Raw genomic sequence first — 20,719 nt, forward strand, 5'->3', positions numbered from 1 at the left:
ACTACGCAATACAGTAATATAAATTCAGATATAGCAAACAGGTTAGCAATGATTATATATATAAATGTGGAAATATAAAAACCAAGCTTCTTCAAGCCTAGGGGGTAAATGGATACAGTCTTACGATGATTGGTAAATGAAATCAGTTCAGTTGAGTAGTGATGGAGAGAGAGAGGTGTTGTTCTTGTTCAAGTAAGCCGATACCGTCGATTCTTCCCGTTGTCCTCCGAAACTTCCAGGTTAGCCAAACTTGACCAACTTAAGAGCACTGTCTTCAAGTGATAGTCTACCAACCCAGGCAAAGGTTAGACACACTGGTAGACTCCACAGGGTCGCTCTTTCACGCACGAATAATCACAGATCGATCGTTCACAATTGATCCTCAATCCCACACTCGTGGGCACCTGAACAGGATAGTGGTAACTTCACCACACCTTAGTGCATCTGCGTGTCCTGTGAAACAAGAAATTACGCTGGTTTATATACTGTTGTACTGAACACCAGCTGTCCATCATGTAGCTCCTCCTCTCTCTCTCTCTGTAGGAACTCAGAAGCTGGCAGTGTCCTTGCAGAAATCCCAAACTGTGAGCAGTCCTCGCCCCTCTCTCTTTCTGTAACAAGTTGTTTGTGTTGTACAAATGCATGCTCTCTCTCTCTCTCTCTCTCTCGCTCTCTCTCTCTCTCTCTCTCTCTCTCTCTCTCTCTCTCTCTCTCTCTCTCTCTCTCTCTCTCTCTCTTTTTAAAGGCACAGTCCACAATGAATAACCCAGGATATTGCAACACACTGTTCTAACAAAAGGTCCTCAAGCTGAAATGCTAACACTGGTTCTCTTTTGCAAAGATATTAGCTGACCACTGAATGTTTTGGTTTTTGTTCCAGATTTTCAGCATCTTCAGTTTTTCATCTCTAAAATGAATGGACTTAATGATTTTGAATTCTGGTCAACTTTGCAATATCCATAATCTTGACAGACAGTTTACACACAAGATTCTATAAAAAGCGATGAGATAAATCACAATATAAACAGATTCAGCTAAATTCCTCAAGGGATCCATTGCACCCAATACACTGGGAAAGAAACTTGATCCCATTCAAATTGCATGTGACTCTTTATTCCTAAAAATTCATTCCAAACCTGTATTCGTCCAATCACGGACTCAGAAAGAGCAACACTTTCTATATTGCTACGAAAATTCGGTTCCATTGAAGCGGATTGTAAATCCACAGCCACTATTACATGGTTCATGTAGTGTCACGGACACGGAATGACTTTATCATTGGAAATTCGCCTGAAAGGACGGTAAATTTGAAAGAAAGTAACTGCAGCATTCTCTCAGTACTGCATGAGGTCACTCGAAATAAATTGGTTAATTTGGTTTTACAGTAATTATTTTCTACTCTTATAGTTTCCTTTGGGACATTCAATAGGACAGATAATCCTAGCCGTGATCATTGGAAGGTGGTAGAGAGAGTAGTACCGTGGAAATCTATAGTTTCCAAAACGTCGTAACCCAGCAACGGATTGTAACGCTGTAAACAAATGTCCGAGCAACTGCAGTACACCGGGGAGATTTCATTTCGGAACTCCGCAGCGGCGGCGACCGCGCCAGGAAATGCCAGATACAAGGCAACCATTCCCTTTCCCAAAATATGAAAACGACGATGATTTTAGAGGCCGGCAAAAGGAAAATCAGGTATTCCAATAACTCTGAAACGTGGATGTCCTGCACTTGGTAAAATTACTGAGCATTTTATTTAAAAGTAATGCGCTTGTTTTTAACAGAACTGCGAACTATATTAAAATGAATTAGCCTTTAGTCATTTTAGAAGTATCCATTTTTACACCATCTTTGCTCAGTGACTCTGCGAGTGAGGTAAGAATGCGAGGATCAATAGAAACGTTAAACCAAGACAGTAAATAAAAATGTCAAACATAAAGTATTTATTTTAACGCTTTAAACTACTAAAAAGAGTCCAGAATAGATAGTCTGGGACATTTGCAGGTTTTGTTTTTGGTTTTTGAACAGAAACGTTGCATCTATTTGTTTCCAGGATCCTTGAAGAGTTCCGACTTTTATACTAAAGCCCAGAATTCATATTTCTAAGGAAATGCATCCAAAATCGTTCCACTGCGTCCGATATTTGGATCTGTTTGCAAACGATGTTTTTAAAATTGTTTAGTTCCTGAGCTGCATAAAATCCTTGAAAACAAAACAAGTAGTGCAATAGGGTTGCATTGCACGCACTCATGTCTCCAGGGGCAAATACTTTACAGGGGCAAATACTTTACAATCGAAGTTTGCAAATGTTACAATGTAAATTATAGAATGTATTTAGTTGCGGCCGTGTCTGAAAGATTATGTGCAGTTTGACAAAAACAAATCTTGTCTTAGGGAAAGGCAATGAATATTCACTATGTCTGGTTCCGGACTTTATGGGTTTGGGTAAACCAAGTTGCTCTTTCCAGATTTCAGAAGAACGAGAAGGAAATTAAGGTCTGTACAATTCTTAAAAGTTTCGTGTGGCTGAGACGTCCAGAAACCCGGAACACAGAACCTTTGTAAGAGGTGCGCATTTTTGGACTGAGGTGAGAAAATTTCTTCACCCAGAGAGCCAGGGCCGGATTTAGTAGGGCCGGGGCTGGAGGCACTTATGGGCCCCTGGGCTGGATTTAGTGGGGATGGGGCCCCTGCCGACACTGTTAAATGCTGCTGTACAAAGCAAAAAAAAGGCAAGATCGAGAGCAAAGGTCGTACTGGTCTAAATATCAAAGCTGTGGACCAAGACATTGGTTTAGTACAATACGTAGGCTATAAACTTACAGGCCTTAAGAGGGAGGACAGAAAGTAATGCAGATTCTTAGTTTGAAGGAGAGCATCTAAAGCACTCAAAAATTGACCTAGGCTTAGTTGGCTTAGTAAAGTTATGAGGGAGACGAAGTATGACGTACCCAGTCTTAAATCTTTATTTACCTATTGCTGCACATACCATAGGCCTTATTTCTCAAACAATGCCAAAGCATTTTTATCTAGGTATTTTTCTCTACCGTGTGTTCTGAGAAAGTAAAATGGAAACGGGAGACAAAAAGGCCAAGAGAGATGGCACTATAGCAAACTAGGAAATTTGACAGTACTCCAACAATCTTTTTGAAAAATGTGATCTAGCACATACTAACCTATTGCTGTGCTGTGTGGCTTGCAGAGTAAAGATCACTTATTACTTACTAGGTTTGTAAACAGTCAACTATTAGCATTGCCGCAAAAACAGGAACAGCACTGACACACAAGCCTAGATATTTACAAAGTCAGCTGCTTGTTTTTCAAAATTAAAGCCTAGTTCTTCTGGATTTCTTTGCAGCAAAGTCTTTGATCAGGTCACCAAAATCCAGTTTCCGAGAAGGTCACTTTCAAGTGACGTCAGAGTAAGATGATTCAGCCTGTCCTGTCCCACTGTGGATCTGAGCCTATTCTTCACTAGCCTGAGCTTGGAGAAAGATCGCTCACCATTTGCATTTGTGACAGGGCAAGTCAGGTAAAGCCTCAAAGCAATGCTTACATTTGGGAAGAAGAGCTGCAAGTTTTTTTCTCTGAGGAAGCATGAAAGCTCTGTTATGGATTAAGTATCTTTGCCGCTTACAAATTCCCTGAAATGGACAATCTCCTCCACAGAGTCTAACTCCAGGTCAGCTGAATATCTGCCTTGGAGATCAGATGCTTCCTTGCGCAGATCTTGTACAGAGAGAGAAGGGGTATTGTTTAGGATGCTCAATGTGTTGTTAAGGTCATTATATGATGCAAATCTGCAATCAATTTCTGCAAGTAATCTATCCATCACGACCAAAAAAACAGTAGCTGAGAATTTTTCTCTGGCTGACAAGCCAACATCAGGTGTTGTGGATTCACCCAGGAAGGCTTTATGTTTTCTTTGTCGTTGGGTGCCTTCTTTGTACACTTGTGAGACTGTTGGAGACATAGTTTTAGCTTGGGTCTCAAAAGTATCAAATTGATCACGCAAGCTTGCTATGTATCCCCGTAGTGATCTCACCAAATCCACAGCATTACACAGGTCTAGATTTACAGCTTGCAATGCAACACTTGCATTTTCAAAGCGCTGAAGAATGCAATGCCCCAGTTTGCTCAGAAAAGCCACCTCAAGCTTGTCCGTTTTTTTGTATAGTGACCTTGCTTCATTCCTAGTTGCCACATTCTGATTAATGTCATCTGCAATGCTCTTTAACGAATCTTGAATATTGGCATAATTTCTGCACAATGCCTGTGTGGCTTCTGCATGTGCAGCCCATCTAGTATTAGAGAGAGACTTCAAAGTTTCAATGAGCTTGTTCGCATTAGGCTGAAGTCCTGCAGTCACCACCTTCCACCGAGAAGTTGACTTGGAGCAGAAGTTGAACACATTCTGCACGAAGATGAAAAAATCAGCTGTTTCAACACAACAGTTGACACTGTTGATTCCAAGGAGATTCAATGTGTGTGCTGCACACGGAACCCACTCAGCAAGTGGATTGATTTCCCTGATGTGGGATTGTAAGCCTTTGTATGCACTGGATATATTTGCAGCATTGTCACAGCACTGCCCCCTGCAGTTGCTTATGTCAATATTCATCTCCCCTAAAACTTTGAACACAGACTCACATAAAGCCTCCCCTGTGTGGCTCTCAATGGGTAGAAATTGTAAGAATTGCTCCTGAATGTTTCCATCAGTTGACACATAACGTAAAATGAATGTGAGCTGATCTATGTGTGCAACATCTGTGCTTGAATCGATGCTAATAGAAAAGTATTTAGCCATTTTGACTTCACTGATGATCTCTGACAGAAACCCGATCACTCATGAGCTTAGTAAATTCCTCACATGTTTTAGGTAAAAGATATGAAGGGGTGCTTGATCCTGCATTTCCAAATTTCTGTATGTGCGCCTTCAAAAATGGGTCAAACTCACTTAATACCTCTAGAATGCGCATGTAGTTGTCGTTATCAGGCCTGCCAAATATGTCACTTGAGCCTCGGATAGCCAGTCCCCTCTTGGCCAAAAACTTCACAACCGCCACTACTCTTCTCAATACGTCGGTCCAGTAGACACACTCTGACGTGAACTGTTTTTGCAGTTCTGTATCTACCGCTGTCAGACGCTAGTGTAACGTAGGTCAGTATCGTTTTCCTGTGGTGTTCGCAATTTTCATGCTCTCTTATGCATTCAGCAGCATGCTTCCAGTCGCTAAAGCCAGTTTCGAAGATGGACTGACAGTTACCATCACTGAAGATGCGGCATGCAAAACAAAACACACAGCCGGTGGGAGGGGAATATAAGAGCCACTGCCTTGATATGTACTCACCATTTACCAGCTTGCGTTTGAAGTGAAATTTGGAGAAAAAGGCGTCTCTGCTCTTTGTGTACTCTTTCCGAAGCTTTGATCTTCACATCCTTATTCTGGCAGGACTCTGGCCCTTTCTTAGCTCAGTATGCTCGGACTGACGTTTCTTTTCTCCAGCGAACAGGATCAGTGCTGTGAGGATCCTCAGTAGCGGTAACGTTAACACTAATGGCAACCCAGCTTGGTTGTCCGGAGGCCTCTGTTGGGAATCCCAAAATCATGCACTCTGCCTCTTCAACGTTAGCTGCTGACTGTGGCAAGGACGGTGGTCCTGTGCTAATGCTGGTGCTAGCACTAGCTGTTGAACAAGTCTCCATTTGTCCACCGGTCTCAGACTGTGACAAGAGCGATGGTACTGCTGCATCATCGAGAACAGGTTTAAAAAATTCTGTCAATTTCAATTTCAATTTCAGTCCTGACGAAGGGTCTCGGCCTGAAACGTCGACTGCACCTCTTCCTACAGATGCTGCCTGGCCTGCTGCGTTCACCAGCAACTTTGATGTGTGTTGCTTGAATTTCCAGCATCTGCAGAATTCCTATTGTCAATTTCAATGTCTTTTTTAATGCTTCTTTCTCACGGTCCTCTTTTTCTTGTTTCTTTTTTCTTTTCTGTGCTCAACTCTCGCATTTTTTTTGGCCGCCATGATGATAGCTACCTATTTTGGGCTCCTCTGCAGCTCTGGCCCCTGGACTGCAGCCCAGCCTAGTCCTGCCTAAAGTCTGGCCCTGCAGAGAGTGGTTAAACTTTGACACCCTTTAACTGGGAGGCTCAGTTATTGTGCTTCCTCAAAAATGACTTTTCTAGATATTAAAGGAGTCAATGAAAGGAAAATGGTGCATTGAGTAGATCAGCCATGACAGAGCAGACTCAAAGGAAGGGATGGGGTGGGGGGGGGGGTGGTAGGCAGGGAAAAATGGTAAGAAGCCACAGTGGGAAATAGAAGAAGAAAAGAAGAGGACCTGTCGTAAGTTGGGGGACCGCTTTGTCGAGCACCTCTGCTCCAACTGCCAAAGGGGATACTTCCCGGTGACCAAACATTTTATTTCCGATTCCCATTTCCATTCCGACATGTCGGTCCATGGCCTCCACTTTTCCACGATGAGGCCACTCTGGGATTGGAGGAGAAACACCTTATATTCCCTCTGGGTAGCCTCCAACCTGATGGCATGAATATTGATTTCTCTTTCTGGTAAAACATTTCTCTCCCCTCACCTCTTCTATTCCCCACTTTGGCCCCTTAACCTCTTCTCACTTTCCTATCACCTCTCCCTGAGTCGCTCCTCATTCCCTTTCTCCTGTGGTCCACACCCCTCTGCTATCAGATTCCTTCCTCTCCATCCCTTTATCTTTCCTACCCACTTGGCTTCATCTTCTAGCTATCCTCTTTCCCCTTACCACACTTTTTTTTATCCTGACATAATCTCCCTTCCTTTCCAGTCCTGAAGAAGGGTCTCGGCCAGAAACGTTGACTGTTTATTCATTTCCATAGATGCTGCCTGACCTGCTGAGTTCCTCCAGCATTTTGTGTGTGTTGCTATGGATTTCCAGTATCTGCAGACTCTCTCATGCATAGGAAACATCCTCTCTATATCACTTTACTTAGGTCACCTAAGCTTCCTAATCAAATCTCATTCCTTACACAACAGGCATCCAGAAATGCCATTCTATTGGTGGGCTCAACCACAAGCTGCTCTAACAAGGCATCTTGTAGGCATTCTACAAATTCCCTCTCTTGGGATCCAGAACCAACTCCCAATAGGTTTTTTTTATTCTTGTGGTTTCTTCCTTGACCTCAAACTGTATATTTCATTCATCCCTTAGCTTTCTTTTTGTTCCCTCTTCTGTGACAGGTAGTTTTCTTTTCAGCAATTAACACCTCATGAAGCTCTAGTCTAAGTAAAAATTGAATATCACTCTGGAATACTTCCTTAATCTCCCTTTTTCAGCTATTTATCATGCAGGATTTGTGTGTCTCTAGCATTTATTGCCCATTCCTGGTTGTCCTTGAGAAGGTGGTGGTGACCCTCTTTCTTGAACCTTTGCAGGAGGGAATATTGCCCCCCCCCCACCACAATACTAGTATTTAGATCTTGTAATGATGAAGCACTGGTGATATATTCCTAGGAGATGTTTCATTACAAGGACACCCCTTAGTTACATCCCTGTGTGCTTGATCCTTCTAAGTGGAGAAGTCACCAATTTGAGTTGTGCTGTCAGCAAAGTACTGGTTGATTGTTACGCTGCATTTTGCAGGTGGTACACACAGTATTTATGTGAATGATCTAGTTATTTATGATGCTAGAAATCTTGAGGAACACACAGAAAATGCTGGAAGAACTCAGCAGGTCAGGCAGCATCTATGGTGGGCAATAAATAGTCAATATTTTGGGCTTTCTGAAGGGTCTTGTTCTGAAACAGTAACTGTTCCTCATCCTCCTTCCCTTTCTTCCATGGTCTCCTCTCCTATCAGATTCCCCCTTGTCCAGCTTTTTATCTCTTTCACCAACTATTCCCCTCAAGAGTTAATGCCATTTGGTTGGTGTTGCTAGTTGCTTATGTGAATGGTCTAGTTAAACATCTCACAGTTCAAGGTATGTTTATTATCAAAGTATGTATATATTGCCATATACTACCTTGAGATTCATTTTCTTGCAGGCATTTCCCGGAAAACAGAAATACAATAGGATTTTATGAAAAACTATACATAACAGAAAGAGTGGAATTTCCTGGTGGCCACCCATTTCAATTCTACTTCCCATTCCCATTCTGACATGTCAGTCCATGACCTCCTCAACTGCCATGATGAGGCCACACTCTGGTGGGAGGAGCAACACCTTTTATTCTGTCTGGGGAGCCTCCAACCTGATAGCGCGAACATTGATTTCTCAAACTTGTGATAATTCCCCTCCTTCACCGTTCCCCATTCCTGCTCCCTCTCACCTGCCCATCACCTCCCTCTGGTGCTCCTCCTCCTTCCCTTTCTTCCATGGTCTTCTCTCCTCTCCTATCAGATTTCCCCCTTCTCCAGCTCTTTATCTCTTTCACAAGTCAATTTCCCAGCTATTTACTTCACCCCTCCCCTTCTCCTGGTTTCAACTACCACCTGCCACTGTGTACTTCAGACTTGTTCTACCTCAGTAACTGAGAATCAGTGAACTCAATATAAAATTTCACATCGGTGTGCACCAGTGATGAAACAGTTTAAATGCTTGGGTCTAGGACTCTCTGATGAACTCCAGCAGTGTGGTCATACGGCTGAGATAATTAACCAACTTAAATTTCCTTCCATTAATTATGACTCCACAGTATAGAGTGATGATCTTCATTATTTTTCAAGCAAAGCCACTTTGCAAAAAGCCTTCAAAACTGGAACCGTATCAAGTAGTGAAAACTGTTGCATTTTTTTTATTAGCTTCTGCTCTCTCTCTCTCTTTATCGTCTACTTCTCAATTGCAAACTTTGTGACGTTCTCTGATTTTACACACACACCCCTTAAAGCATACACTCTTTCTCACTCTCTATCCTTCTCTCTGTGTTTCCACGTTTGTTGCACTCATTTCCTTTCTCTTCCCTCATCATCTCATGTCCCCTCTCTTTCTCTGCTTTTCTGCTTACCTTTTTGTTCCACTCCTCTCTGGGTCTGCATCTTCCCCAGCCATACTAAATGCATTTCTCATACCTTGCTCTAAAGCTCTTCCTATTTCTACCTTTCTGTTGCTCTCTTCCTCATTCCCAAGTAACTCTAGCCCTCCTTAATTTGTTTGTCTCTATCTCTCCAGAATGCCCCTCATCCCACTGTCTGAAAATTTCTCTCCTAGTTTCATGATGTCCTTTATTAGCTCTCTTTCTCTTTATTTTGAAGCACTTTCTCTGTCTTAGTTTTGCATTTTTTTACTCTCTCTTCCTTCCCTGTCAGTTCCTTTCTCTCTGTCTTATTTCCTCTCTCTTCCTTTGATTCTCTTATTCTCTGAACAATGAAATTAAAGATTAGTAATAACAAAATGTTGGTTTATTACAAGCATAGATAGGGAAATTACAAAGGGGAGAAGAAAATCTTCAGAAAATTAATAACTATTTTGAATCCATCATCTTAGAAGATACCAAAATACATTTGGAAAGAATGGGGAATCAAATATCTAATCAGAGTGAGGCAGGAGGATAAGATGGCGGCGCGACACAGCACGCACGGCCTCTCCAGTGAAAATTATATCGTATTTATTGAATAGGGGGCCGTGCACAATTCTGATTTGATGGAGACAGACATGAGAAGCACGGAGGAATAGCTGGAGAAATTTCTGAAATGCCCGCTTCGCTGCCGCTGCTACTGTGCGATCGAGAATCTCCGGAGGGTAGTCCCCAAATCCTCGGCTTTGCCTGTTGCTGGCGGCCGGGGCTGGGGTCAAAGCGCTCAGCAGAGATGGTGCTCAGTGCTCGGTGTCGGAGGGCTGGTTGGAGGCTCGAAGTTTTCGGACGACTCAGAGTTGGACTGTGGTGGGGTGCTTTCAGGATGCTGCATCGGCAAGTTTGTGGCGCTGGAAGCATGGCAGGGAGAGTTTTCTTCCTTCTCCTGTCTGCGTGAGCTGATGGGACTTTCGAGAGACTTTGAACTTTTTTTACCGTGCCCATGGCCTGTTCTTCATCAAGTTACGGTATTGCTTGCACTGTTATAACTATAGGTTATAATGATGTGGTTTTTGTCAGTTTTTCAGTCTTGGTCTGTCTTGTGTTTCTGTGATACCACACCGGAGGAACATTGTATCAGTTCTTAATGCATGCATTACTAAATGACAATAAAAGAGGACTGCGTGTCCTCATAATCTAATAATCTAATCTAATTTTGAAGAAATTAGGGTTCATATGGTAAAACACACTGGGAAGAAATCCGGAAACCGTTGCTTGACTTTACATCTTATATATTCATGAAGGCCTCTCTGGAGATGGATGTTTCATTGATTTTAACCATCATAGTATGAACCTCATGGATTGAATAACAGTCAATTAAGTGGAGAGAAGACAAGGGAACTGTACACAAGTTAGCCTGATACCTACTTATGTGAGGAAAGTGCTCCAATCTACTTTCACAGATCTTAGAACTCTACTGAGCACATAGAAAATCCAAATAATTGCAAAGAATTAAAATCGGTTTTGGAAAGGGAAATCTGGTGAAGTATTTTGAGACAACAATAGGATTCATGGGTAAAAGTGGACCAGTGAATTTACAGGAGGGATTCTATAAGCTGTCATCCAGGAGATTATTATTCAAGTACTTCCTTCTCTTGACACACAAGCCCCCATCTCCCAGCCATTCTCTGGTCCCTAACTTTTGATCGCAATCACATATAGGCATTTGGCTCCGCTCCACACACCAGATTTTTCATGGTTCTTTTTCTGCAAGGTTGACTCCATTCCTCTTTCCATTCCAGCCACACATCTGCTCTATTCTCAGCCATGCTGTGCCCATAAACTTAGTTCTATTCCCAGCTACAGTCTTGGCACCTGTTCCACTTGCCTGGATGAAAACAGCTACAATGAAAAAGTATGAAAGCAGCATATATGACTGGCTCCCCATACACCACTATGAAATCAATTTCCTCTGCTGCTTGTGCACCATGACTGCAGTACAAAGCGGACTGCAGCTGTTTGTCCAGGCTAATCTAACAGCACCCCTGAAACCTACACCCGCTACGATCCAGAGAGACAAGAACACCAGGCGCATGTAACATCACTGTTTGCAGGATTCCCTGAAGACTCACACTGTCTGGTCCTTCATCATCACCTGGCTCTACATCCTGGAACTCAAATGGGCCATCTGTGAGCACCTTCACCAGAAGGGTGGCAGCAAATCAAAATCACACGCCACTTTCTTGAGAGCAGTTGGGAATGTTGGATAATGGCAGGAAATTTAATAAATAAATTAAAATTTGCCAGTCCTTCCTTACTTCCGTGTTCACCCATATTTTGGTGTGCATCATTGTGTTTCATTTGCACACAATTCTTAGGTTTACATAAATATTGAGGAGTAATGAACTGTAATGATAATGGCAGCAAAAGCTTTATTAATTCATTTCAATTTCCACAATCGTTCTATTACTGTTTAAAACTCTAGGCATGTCTTTAAATTGTGAGGTTTTTTTTCCTCTTTACCTTGCGTTTTAACCTTAGTGCTAGTTTTCGTTTGATATTAACTCGTAATTCTTGGGATACATTACCTTAAAGTTGTAATATAAATTTGAAGGTAGCTGCCCACCTAATTCTTTTGGCATTGTTTCGATAGAGCATGATCTTAAACATCCTGAGTTTGACAATAAATAGATGGAATGGAGTGAAATACTTAACCACACCCAAAGTGTCCCGAGTATTATTTTATTCTTTAGAAAACACTTTAAATATAATTTAAAAACACAAACAACAGGAATTCTGCAGATATATTAAATATAATTTAAACTGCTTTTTTTAAAAAACTGCTGTAACAATATGATAGCACGTATACTGTTGTTTCCACTGACTGAAGATCTAAGTTTTAATTGCTAAGAAATTTACGAAAGATTTTAATGCCTATGCACAATAAACATCCAGCTCGTTCATTGAGGAAGGATACTTTGCTGCAGGTAGTGAATGAAGGGTACACTAAATAAACTACAGATGCTGGAAATCTGAAATAAAAATATAAAATACTAGAGATGAAAGGTACAAAGAAGGATACAGTTTGGAAACTATGCAACTTATCAAGTGTCAGTGTACAGTTCGACAGGTTAGAACTCAAAGAGTACTTGCATTTGAAATGACAGCAAAACTATTGCCATCCACCATCTTTACACTATTAAAATAATAGCAACTTTGGGATTTCTACTTGTGCATGATTTAGCACAGAAATTCTACAGCCATTGTCAGTGAATCCCCCTCCAAAGGCAATGCTGTTTTGCAAACTTATCCATCAGATTCAAGGGAAATAATTTTCTTTTGGCGAAAGCTTATGACTTCTTTGGCTCCTCTGGATTGGGGATTATTTTGATCCACTCCTGTCTAAGTCCTATGTGGGATCTACTACGCACTCAAATTTCTGAAAATATTCTAACATGGGTTTCAAGAGTTGTGTTAAGGCATAATTCACACTAAACAAGCTCTTTGGTCCTAACAATCTAATTTCATGTATGTCTATCATAGTCCCCAAGATACATATTTTAATAGTGATTAAAATAAAAACAAGCTGTTGTTTAAAATACTTAGTGTGATAAGATCATCACTAATGTTATATTTATTTTATTTTATGCTATTTAAGTGTTTCAAATATCTGCTAAAGTTCGACATTTTCGTTACTGGTTTGTCACTTGTGAAACTCTGTTATTGTGTTTGGCTGCATAGCCAGCCAGCTCTAGAACTAATAATTGCTTGGGATCCCTGTGAATTAATACCTGTCAATAAATGATATTGAATGGTGAGAAAGTTCACAACACAGAGACTGTGGGATTTTTGTGGACAACAGTCTTTGAGGTCCACAGTGCACATTTCAAGCCATTATCAGTTTTAACCTTTATTTTAATTCATGAAAAGATGATTGGTTATGGACAGAATGCCAAAAGTAATTTTATAGTTTGTAGACTGATGTTACTTGATCTAATTAGACACAAAAGATTCTGCAGATACAGGAAATCCATGGTAACACACACAATATGCTGGAGGAACTCAGCAAATCAGACAGCATCTATGGAGAGGAACAAACGGTCAACATTTCAGACCAAAATCATTCATCAAAGTACTGCCTGACCTGCTGAGTTCCTCTTGTGTGTTACTCCAATTTGACGAAACCAGATTCAAATCTGGATTCTAGTTCTGAAGGATAATAGTTTTAAAAATACCAGTACTAGATATTTATCAGCAAGTATGCTAAAGGATAACACTGCAATCTTATTAATGTTCTGCATTCTTTCAGAGCTTTCAGTATCAAAAGCCAACCCATTTAGCACAACAGGAGGACCCATGGAACCGCCTACATGCGACAGCAACTGTGGCAAGTGCCAGCAAAGGAATTTACCTCTCTAATCCTAAGGTAGAAGAAGCATACAACACATGAATCTTTAAACTAATACAATATAACAGCCATTAGACCATGTGATGATACTTACCTGCCAAATGCATCAACGAGTTGCTGTTATTGGCAAAGTGAATTTCAAGAATCTCATCTGCTGTATACAAATAAGGAACACCATTGAGTCATCAAAGCTTAGCATCTTGTGATTATCTGAGATTTACTGAAGTTCTCATGTCTTTTGAATGATTACATTTTTGTAATCAAAATTAGCTGCAATATTTTAAATACTGACTCTCATTTGCAAGCATAGGTTTAAAACAGATACAAAACTTTTATCTGGAGTGAATCAAATACACCATTTAAGTCAACTACTGGCAACTTTGAATCTTCTCGATAGATGTGATGAGCCCACATGGCTGTTGATTTTGACTTTGTGAGAGAGGGTGAAGCAAATAATAGAAAACTGGCAGATAGGTTTGCATATTTTTAATTTTGATCTTGACTTCAATGAAATCAGAAACCTGGAAGGATATAAAACAGTCTGTTGATTTGTCACTCATTATATCTCACCATATTGAGATCAAGTTCTTTTCAGGAATTTGAATTAGTTACCTAAAATGCGATATGTAGAGTGATGCAAAGATCTACATGGGAGCCAAGGGTGGGGGGGGGGGGTGGGGGGGAAGGGACATATGTTTTTGCCCTAAAAGTTAGAAGGTCTGCGGACTGAGGATGGCACATTTATTTGGCCACAAATTTTGAACTAGGGAAACATATTTTCCATTTTATTTCTATCTAAGTACAGTATTTTCTAATTTTTCTGAGAAAACATAGCTTTGCCATACATGTAATAATCATATGTACTTTTAGTCACAACCCTGACTGAATGAGCTTTCATACCCCCAAATAGAAAATCAGCCCCTTTGCTGATAATCCATTTTTTGGCAGTGGAATAGGTTTTGTTTGTTGGAAGGGCCAGGATAAAGCAAGATGCTGTGTGCTGCCTTTCGCAAGAGGAGAAGCATGGCCAAGCCAACAATCCACCAGACGCTCAGTTCTGACTATGGCTAGCAATTTAAGGTGTGATATCCTTATATGGTATGGGTATGATGAGCTTTTAAATATATGCAACATACTGAGATATAGAAATGCGTTAAATGTGGAATGGACATAAAATCCTCTCTGGTCATCTTAGGAAGGCGTCAAACTCTTATCCATTTGCACTCATTTGTGTTGAACAATACTGCAACACTACCCCATGAAGTTCAAAATAGAATAAATTTTCCAGCCAACACAGCCACCCCTAGGCAATTTCTAATCTACTGTTCCAGCTATCAGATGTCATAGATTTCTGTCACTTGCCTACAAAATCAATTCTATGCACCTCTATTCATTCTGTCACTTCCATTCCCATCAAAGACAAGCAATGTTGTTATCCACTCCATTCCATCCAGTCAATTGCTCTTTAAATGCACATGCCATTTTAAATTAAATCTACTTGGAGAAACTTAACACCCTCTTCAATTGGCTAATGCTCAGCACAAGACCAATTTATGCAGGGATAGGTAACTGAATAAATGAGAATACCTAGGAATTATATGCATCAGTTGTAAAATAGTGGACCGGAAAAGTATGCAGCAGCTGTGTGACCCCCAAAACTGTGGAGGAGATACCTGGGGTGGGATACAGTGAACCATATAATGAGCTGGACATGCCTTGTGAACCATATGAAGAAGAAGAAGAAAGCCCTTGACTCCGAGTGGAGTCATCAGGACGCCGTCATGACGGCGTTTTTTTTTAGCAGGCTTTCTTATTTTTACAAGGCCGAGTTGCTAGTTTGACGCTTGACCCAGCACGGCTGGATTCGAACTTGGGAGCCTTCGCTCCGAAGTCTGGCGCTGATGCCACTACGCCACCAGCCGGCCTTGTGAACCATACACTGTTGATTATTTATTGAGATACAGCTCGCAATTGGCCCTTCTGGAACTTTGAGCTGTGCTTCTCGGCAACCTCCTGATTTAACCCAAGCCTAATCACAGGAAATTTACAATGACCAACTAACCTATCAACTGCAACGTCTTTGGACTGTGGGAGGAAACCTGAGCATCCAGAGGAAACCTGCACAGTCACGGGAAGAACGTACAAACTCCTTACAGGCAGCAGTAGGAATTAAACCCAGGTCGTTGGTACTGTAAACCGTTGTGCTAACCACAACACTGCAGTGCCATTGCTCCATATTATTGTTTGTTAACTAATTTTTAATCACAGAAGAGTGATCATTTTCTTTCCACCATCCGCCCTCAAAAGTAAAACAGCAGGAAAAAATAAATATTTAAATCAATCCAAGTCTCCCCAAAGGTTTGCCATCTAAGCTAAGCAGAATGGCATGTGTTTTCTGTGGTTGTCTGTAATGGCATAAATAGAGGTAACATAACATTGTATCTGTGTCATGTCCATTTTAGTTCAATACTGGTACCCATTGTCAATGGCATTATGCATCCCAATTCCAGGTAGTACTTAACATCACCAGGAAATCCTAGTGTGACAAATAGTCCCTCAGGTCAGAGTTGAAAATAATCAGCTCTGCTATATCTGAAAAATCTTCACTGTCATACTTCGATTTAAGATGTTCATGGAAAACATAAAGGTGCAGAAGAAGACAAATTAGCTAAAGTACAGCAGAAGAAACACTTCTTCCAATTTATAGTTCATGAGAGAAGTTACTTTATTCATGTAGTTTTGATAGTTCTGCAATGTTCTAACAGGCACCAAAAGACAGTCTGGATATTCATCTTAGTGCTATTTATGACCATTCAAACGAGTTTCTGAAGCATAAAAATGAGGTGCTTCTTCAAAAATCAACTTGTGATCCTCAGAGGTGAGTGCTTTATGAGAATAGTGCATGTGTGTTAAATTTATGATACATACTGTAAACATGAACATTAAACGAATGAATCAGCATTAATGCAATAAAATACAGTGGCTGCCACATAGACTTTCATCATCAGGTTAGCATGATACTTATGAATTTATGGCCTTAATTTCTAAGAATTAATTTGGGAAAATAACATTTGCAAGAACTTATGAAAGCTCCCAGTGCAAAAAACTGCAGTCTAAAAATTACTGTTCATTAAGAACATATATAAAAATTAATAGAACTGAGATGTAATATTACTGTAATATTGTAGAACAACGGATAGATAGAAAATCAACCTTAGTAAAAAGCAAAAATACAAGACAATTTGCAAAAAGCAATTTAATAGCAAAAGTAACGAAATACTTTGTATTAAATTTTTTAATGGAATACAATAAGAATATTGGCAGATGATAAATGTGTGTTGACTTACTGCACCATCAAAAGTGATGTCACTTAGCAAAAGCAGTTATTCATAAGACCATAAGATAAAGGAGCAGGAGGTCCTGGTTAATAATTTCTGTAAACTTACTTTTTCCTTCCAAGGGGATCACAACCTTGTTGTGATTTAGGAGGCTTGTGTCCCTCAGAGACCCGAAGGGCAGTCAAGGCATTGTGCTTTGGCTCTTGGTAGGGCCACCCATGTCAAGCAGGTCAAAGGGTAAAGGACAGAATAAAAGTGGTCCACTGGTCCACTAGGTTCAGGGGCTAAACTTAGGGCTAACAACCCTGACTGGTAAAACAAAATTGTTACTGAAACAGCAATGAAGAATCCTTCTATATCTGAGTGTGATGTTATTCCTGAACGTCTACCAGGACTTACATGATGGACAGTAGTGAAAACCGAGACAAAGTTAGTGACATAATGAAGGAAGCCCTGAACACCACCAGAGATAGAGGACCTTCATTGCTGCTGTAAATGCCAGTGGTGTAACAGGCAGTAACACACACACACACTCTTACTTCTTTAGCTGTTTACTACCATCTCTGAATTATTTACAGCGGCTGTTGGTTGAGTTCCAATGAACAAGAACCTGAAGAAGTGTTTCGTCGGAAAATAGTTAAGGACAGAGTGCAGACAGATGTTTGTGGTTGTGTGCCCGAACACACAGGAACCGGTGGTATTTACTTGCAAGCAAGATCTCCCCCAAGACTTTGGATTTCACCAACAAAATCATCTGTTCATAGCATTGATGGAGCAATAAGTGAGATACCAGTTTTGTATTGCATGATCCAAATTAAATCAAAATTGTTTTGTATGTACTTATTACTGCAGCATGTTCCACAATAGTTGTTTCCTGGCACATATCTTTCTTGGCTCTGCCATCCCATATATACCCAACTCCTCAAGCTAAGATAGAAATAAGCCTTGATATAAAGTTGTGGCACTCAATGATTTCATTTTGATTGGGAATTATTTAAAAAAACAAATTCTTTCACAGATTAGTCCTGACATTTAGTATAAAACTGTTGTTTAATTCTAAGTGTACATATTTCCATTTAATGCTTCATTATAGTAGAACATTCATGGAAAGGTTTTTATTGGTGACTGAAAGCAGCACTTCTACCATTTGGAGAAATTATAAGAACAAACCTTGACATTTAATTCTGCTATCAAGTGGTACTGGGTGCTTTAGGCATTTAAATCCATCCCACATCAACTTATGCTAATAATTTTGTTTAATTAGTAGCCTTTAATATTTTAAAGTATGAAAATATAATCATGGTATATATAAGGAATGTTTGTAGCTGAATCTACCCATGAACAGTGATTGACATCACTGAGGAGATGTAGCAGAGTAACATCCTGCTTCCCTTCGGAACTCTTTCATTTCATCTTGATTTTCTGTTGTCAATCCAATATCTACAAGAATTCTGCAGTTTTTATAGATTTTTTGCTTCTACCAGTGAAGGTGGTAGAGGCGGATACAATAGGGTCTTTTAAGAGACTCTTAGGTAGGTACATGGAGCATAGGAAAATAGAGGGCAATGTGGTAGGGAAATTCTAGGCAGCTTCTAGAGTAGGTTACATGGTCGGCACAACAATGTGGACTGAAGGGCCTGTAATGTGCTGTAGATTTCTATGTTCTATGTTCTGCTGCTTTGCTATAACTTCACTAAAACAGTAATAGATTGTTAGGACCAGTTAAGATGGTTCAGTAATACTGAGCTCAGTGTGTAACAAGAGAGGGTGGAAATGACATCTGCAATTTTAATTTGGGACACAGCAGAGGCTGATGCCAAACCTGATGTAGACACCAATACTTGGGAATTTTGATATCAGGGCATCATCTGCATATTTATGATCAGCCACCTTCCTGGAACGTACAAGAACTGGCAGCTATCTACTGAATGGAAGCAGAATTTTGTTGGTGGGTCCAAGGTAACAATCTGTGGACTGAAGTACATCTCAGATAAAGAAAAACAGTAGAATCTCTATTACGGTTGATGTAGTATGATCGGGAAATGCATATATACACGTCAGAAGTCTCTGGCATCCAGTCTAAGGAACTGCAGAATTTTTTTTTCCAATTTTTTTATTAGTTTCATAAAGATATAAACATGACATGGTAGTAGTAAAAAGTTATTGGGAATACATTGTTATAATTAACATGAGTGATTATAAAGCCAAATAACACTCCAATCCAAGCAACATCCTTGTAAATCTCCTCTGCACACTCTCTATAGTATCCACATCCTTCCTGTAATGAGGTAACCAAAACTGAACACACTACTCCAAATGGGGTGTAAATAAGGTCTTATATAGATGTAACATTACCTCACAGCTCTTGAACTTAATCCCATGGTTGATGAAGGCCAGCACTCCATATGCCTTCTTAACAACACTCAATATGTGCAACAGTTTTGAGTGTCCTATGGGGATGGACTGCAAGATCCAGTGTATATTGAGGCTCTTAAGTTACATTACCGAATCAAATGTTTCCAGGATGTTCTTACATTTGAGCTCTGCTCCTTACTGAAAATTCAGTAAAGATAATGAGGACACTGTGTCTGGGATGTTTGTTCTTGCAAGACGCAAAAAAAAAATCACCTCACATTCTTATCTCTGACCTCCATTCTAGGAACTACTTTGAGATGGGTATGCTGTGAAAATAGGTTCATGTTTAGATTGGATATATCAAATATAATTTTAATAATAATTCTTATTGAGACACACAGATGTTATACCAGGGTTTAGCAATCACATTCTCCCGAAGAAAAGAGTATATTTTTAAAAACGAAAGAAAATCTGCAGGTGTTGGAGAAATACATTTTTAACTGTATTTAAGAAGGAATTGTATGCTTTAGATTTAATTTATAATTTCTTTTACTTCTTTCACAGCAAGTCAACACACTGCTGCCACCAGTGGAGGATATTCCAGAAAAATAGATGGTGGCTTCTTTGCAATCTGAAATAGAAGATATTTCTGCTCAATACTGTACTAGGATTTTGTTGAGCGTTTGTTCTTTATTATCAACAACTCATTGCAATATAAAGAACTAGCTGTAGCAATACTGTGAAGTAGCAACTTAATAATGTAATAATAGAATTAAATCACTGGAAAAACATAATGTTGTCTAATGAAATTATTACCTTTAGACTTTCTTGGGTGAATTCCTAGACATTGCTCTAGCATGGCGGTGCCTCTACTTTCTCAGGAGCTTGTGGAGATTTGGCATGACATCTAAAACTTTGACAAACTTCTATGGGTGTGTATTGGAGAGTATGTTGACTGGTAGTGTCACAGCATGTTATGGAAACACCAATGTCTTTGAATGAAAAATCCTGCAAAAAGTAATGGATTCGGCCCAGTCACAAACAAGAGAACATCTGCAGATGCTGGAAATCCAAGCAACACGCACAAAATGCTGGAGGAACTCAGCAGGTGGGGCAGCATCGAGGGAAAAGAGTACAGATGAAGTTTTGGGCCGAGACCCTTTGGCAGGACTCCCCCCAGTACATCACAAGTTAAGTCTTCCCAACCATTGAACACATCTATATGAAACTCTGTCAAAGGAAAGCAGAATCCATCATCAGAGATCCCCACCTCCCAGATCATGCCCTTTCCTCGCTGCTGCCGTCAGGTAGAAGGTACAAGAGCTTCAGGACTCGCACCACCAGAATCAAGAACAGTTACTAAAACTCAAGTATCAGGGTCTTAAATAAAAAGGGATAACTACACTCAACTTCACTTGCCCCATCATTGCAATTTTCCTACAATCGATCCCACTTTCAAGGACTCTATCTCATTAACTCATGTTCTCATTACTTACTTCTGTATTTTTATATTTGTATTTGCATAGTTCGTTCTCTTCTGCATATTGGTTGATCTTTCATTGATCCTGTTTTAGTTACTATTCTATAGATTTGCTGTGAATGCCCA

General features: G+C 40.2%; 1 protein-coding gene across 1 annotated transcript; it reads left to right on the top strand.

Moving 5' to 3' along the window:
* Positions 1 to 1,536: 1,536 nt before the first annotated feature.
* Positions 1,537 to 19,995, top strand: cfap276 (cilia and flagella associated protein 276). The gene is made up of 5 exons (XM_072278668.1): positions 1,537 to 1,695; positions 13,322 to 13,438; positions 16,186 to 16,298; positions 17,337 to 17,539; positions 19,678 to 19,995. The coding sequence occupies exons 1-5, from the start codon at positions 1,615 to 1,617 to the stop codon at positions 19,746 to 19,748; spliced, it is 585 nt and encodes a 194-aa protein (XP_072134769.1). The 5' UTR covers positions 1,537 to 1,614; the 3' UTR covers positions 19,749 to 19,995.
* Positions 19,996 to 20,719: the final 724 nt, after the last annotated feature.

Source organism: Mobula birostris, chromosome 14 (genome assembly GCF_030028105.1).
Source record: "Mobula birostris isolate sMobBir1 chromosome 14, sMobBir1.hap1, whole genome shotgun sequence".
Classification (NCBI taxonomy): domain Eukaryota; kingdom Metazoa; phylum Chordata; class Chondrichthyes; order Myliobatiformes; family Myliobatidae; genus Mobula; species Mobula birostris.

Excerpts from the sequence above, each read along its gene's own strand:
- cfap276 (XM_072278668.1), top strand. The coding sequence starts at position 1,615 with ATGCCAGATACAAGGCAACCATTCCCTTTCCCAAAATATGAAAACGAC. Across the intron at positions 1,696-13,321 it reads GCCGGCAAAAGGAAAATCAG|AGCTTTCAGTATCAAAAGCC; the intron begins GTATTCCAATAA and ends GCATTCTTTCAG. Across the intron at positions 17,540-19,677 it reads TAGCATTGATGGAGCAATAA|CAAGTCAACACACTGCTGCC; the intron begins GTGAGATACCAG and ends CTTCTTTCACAG.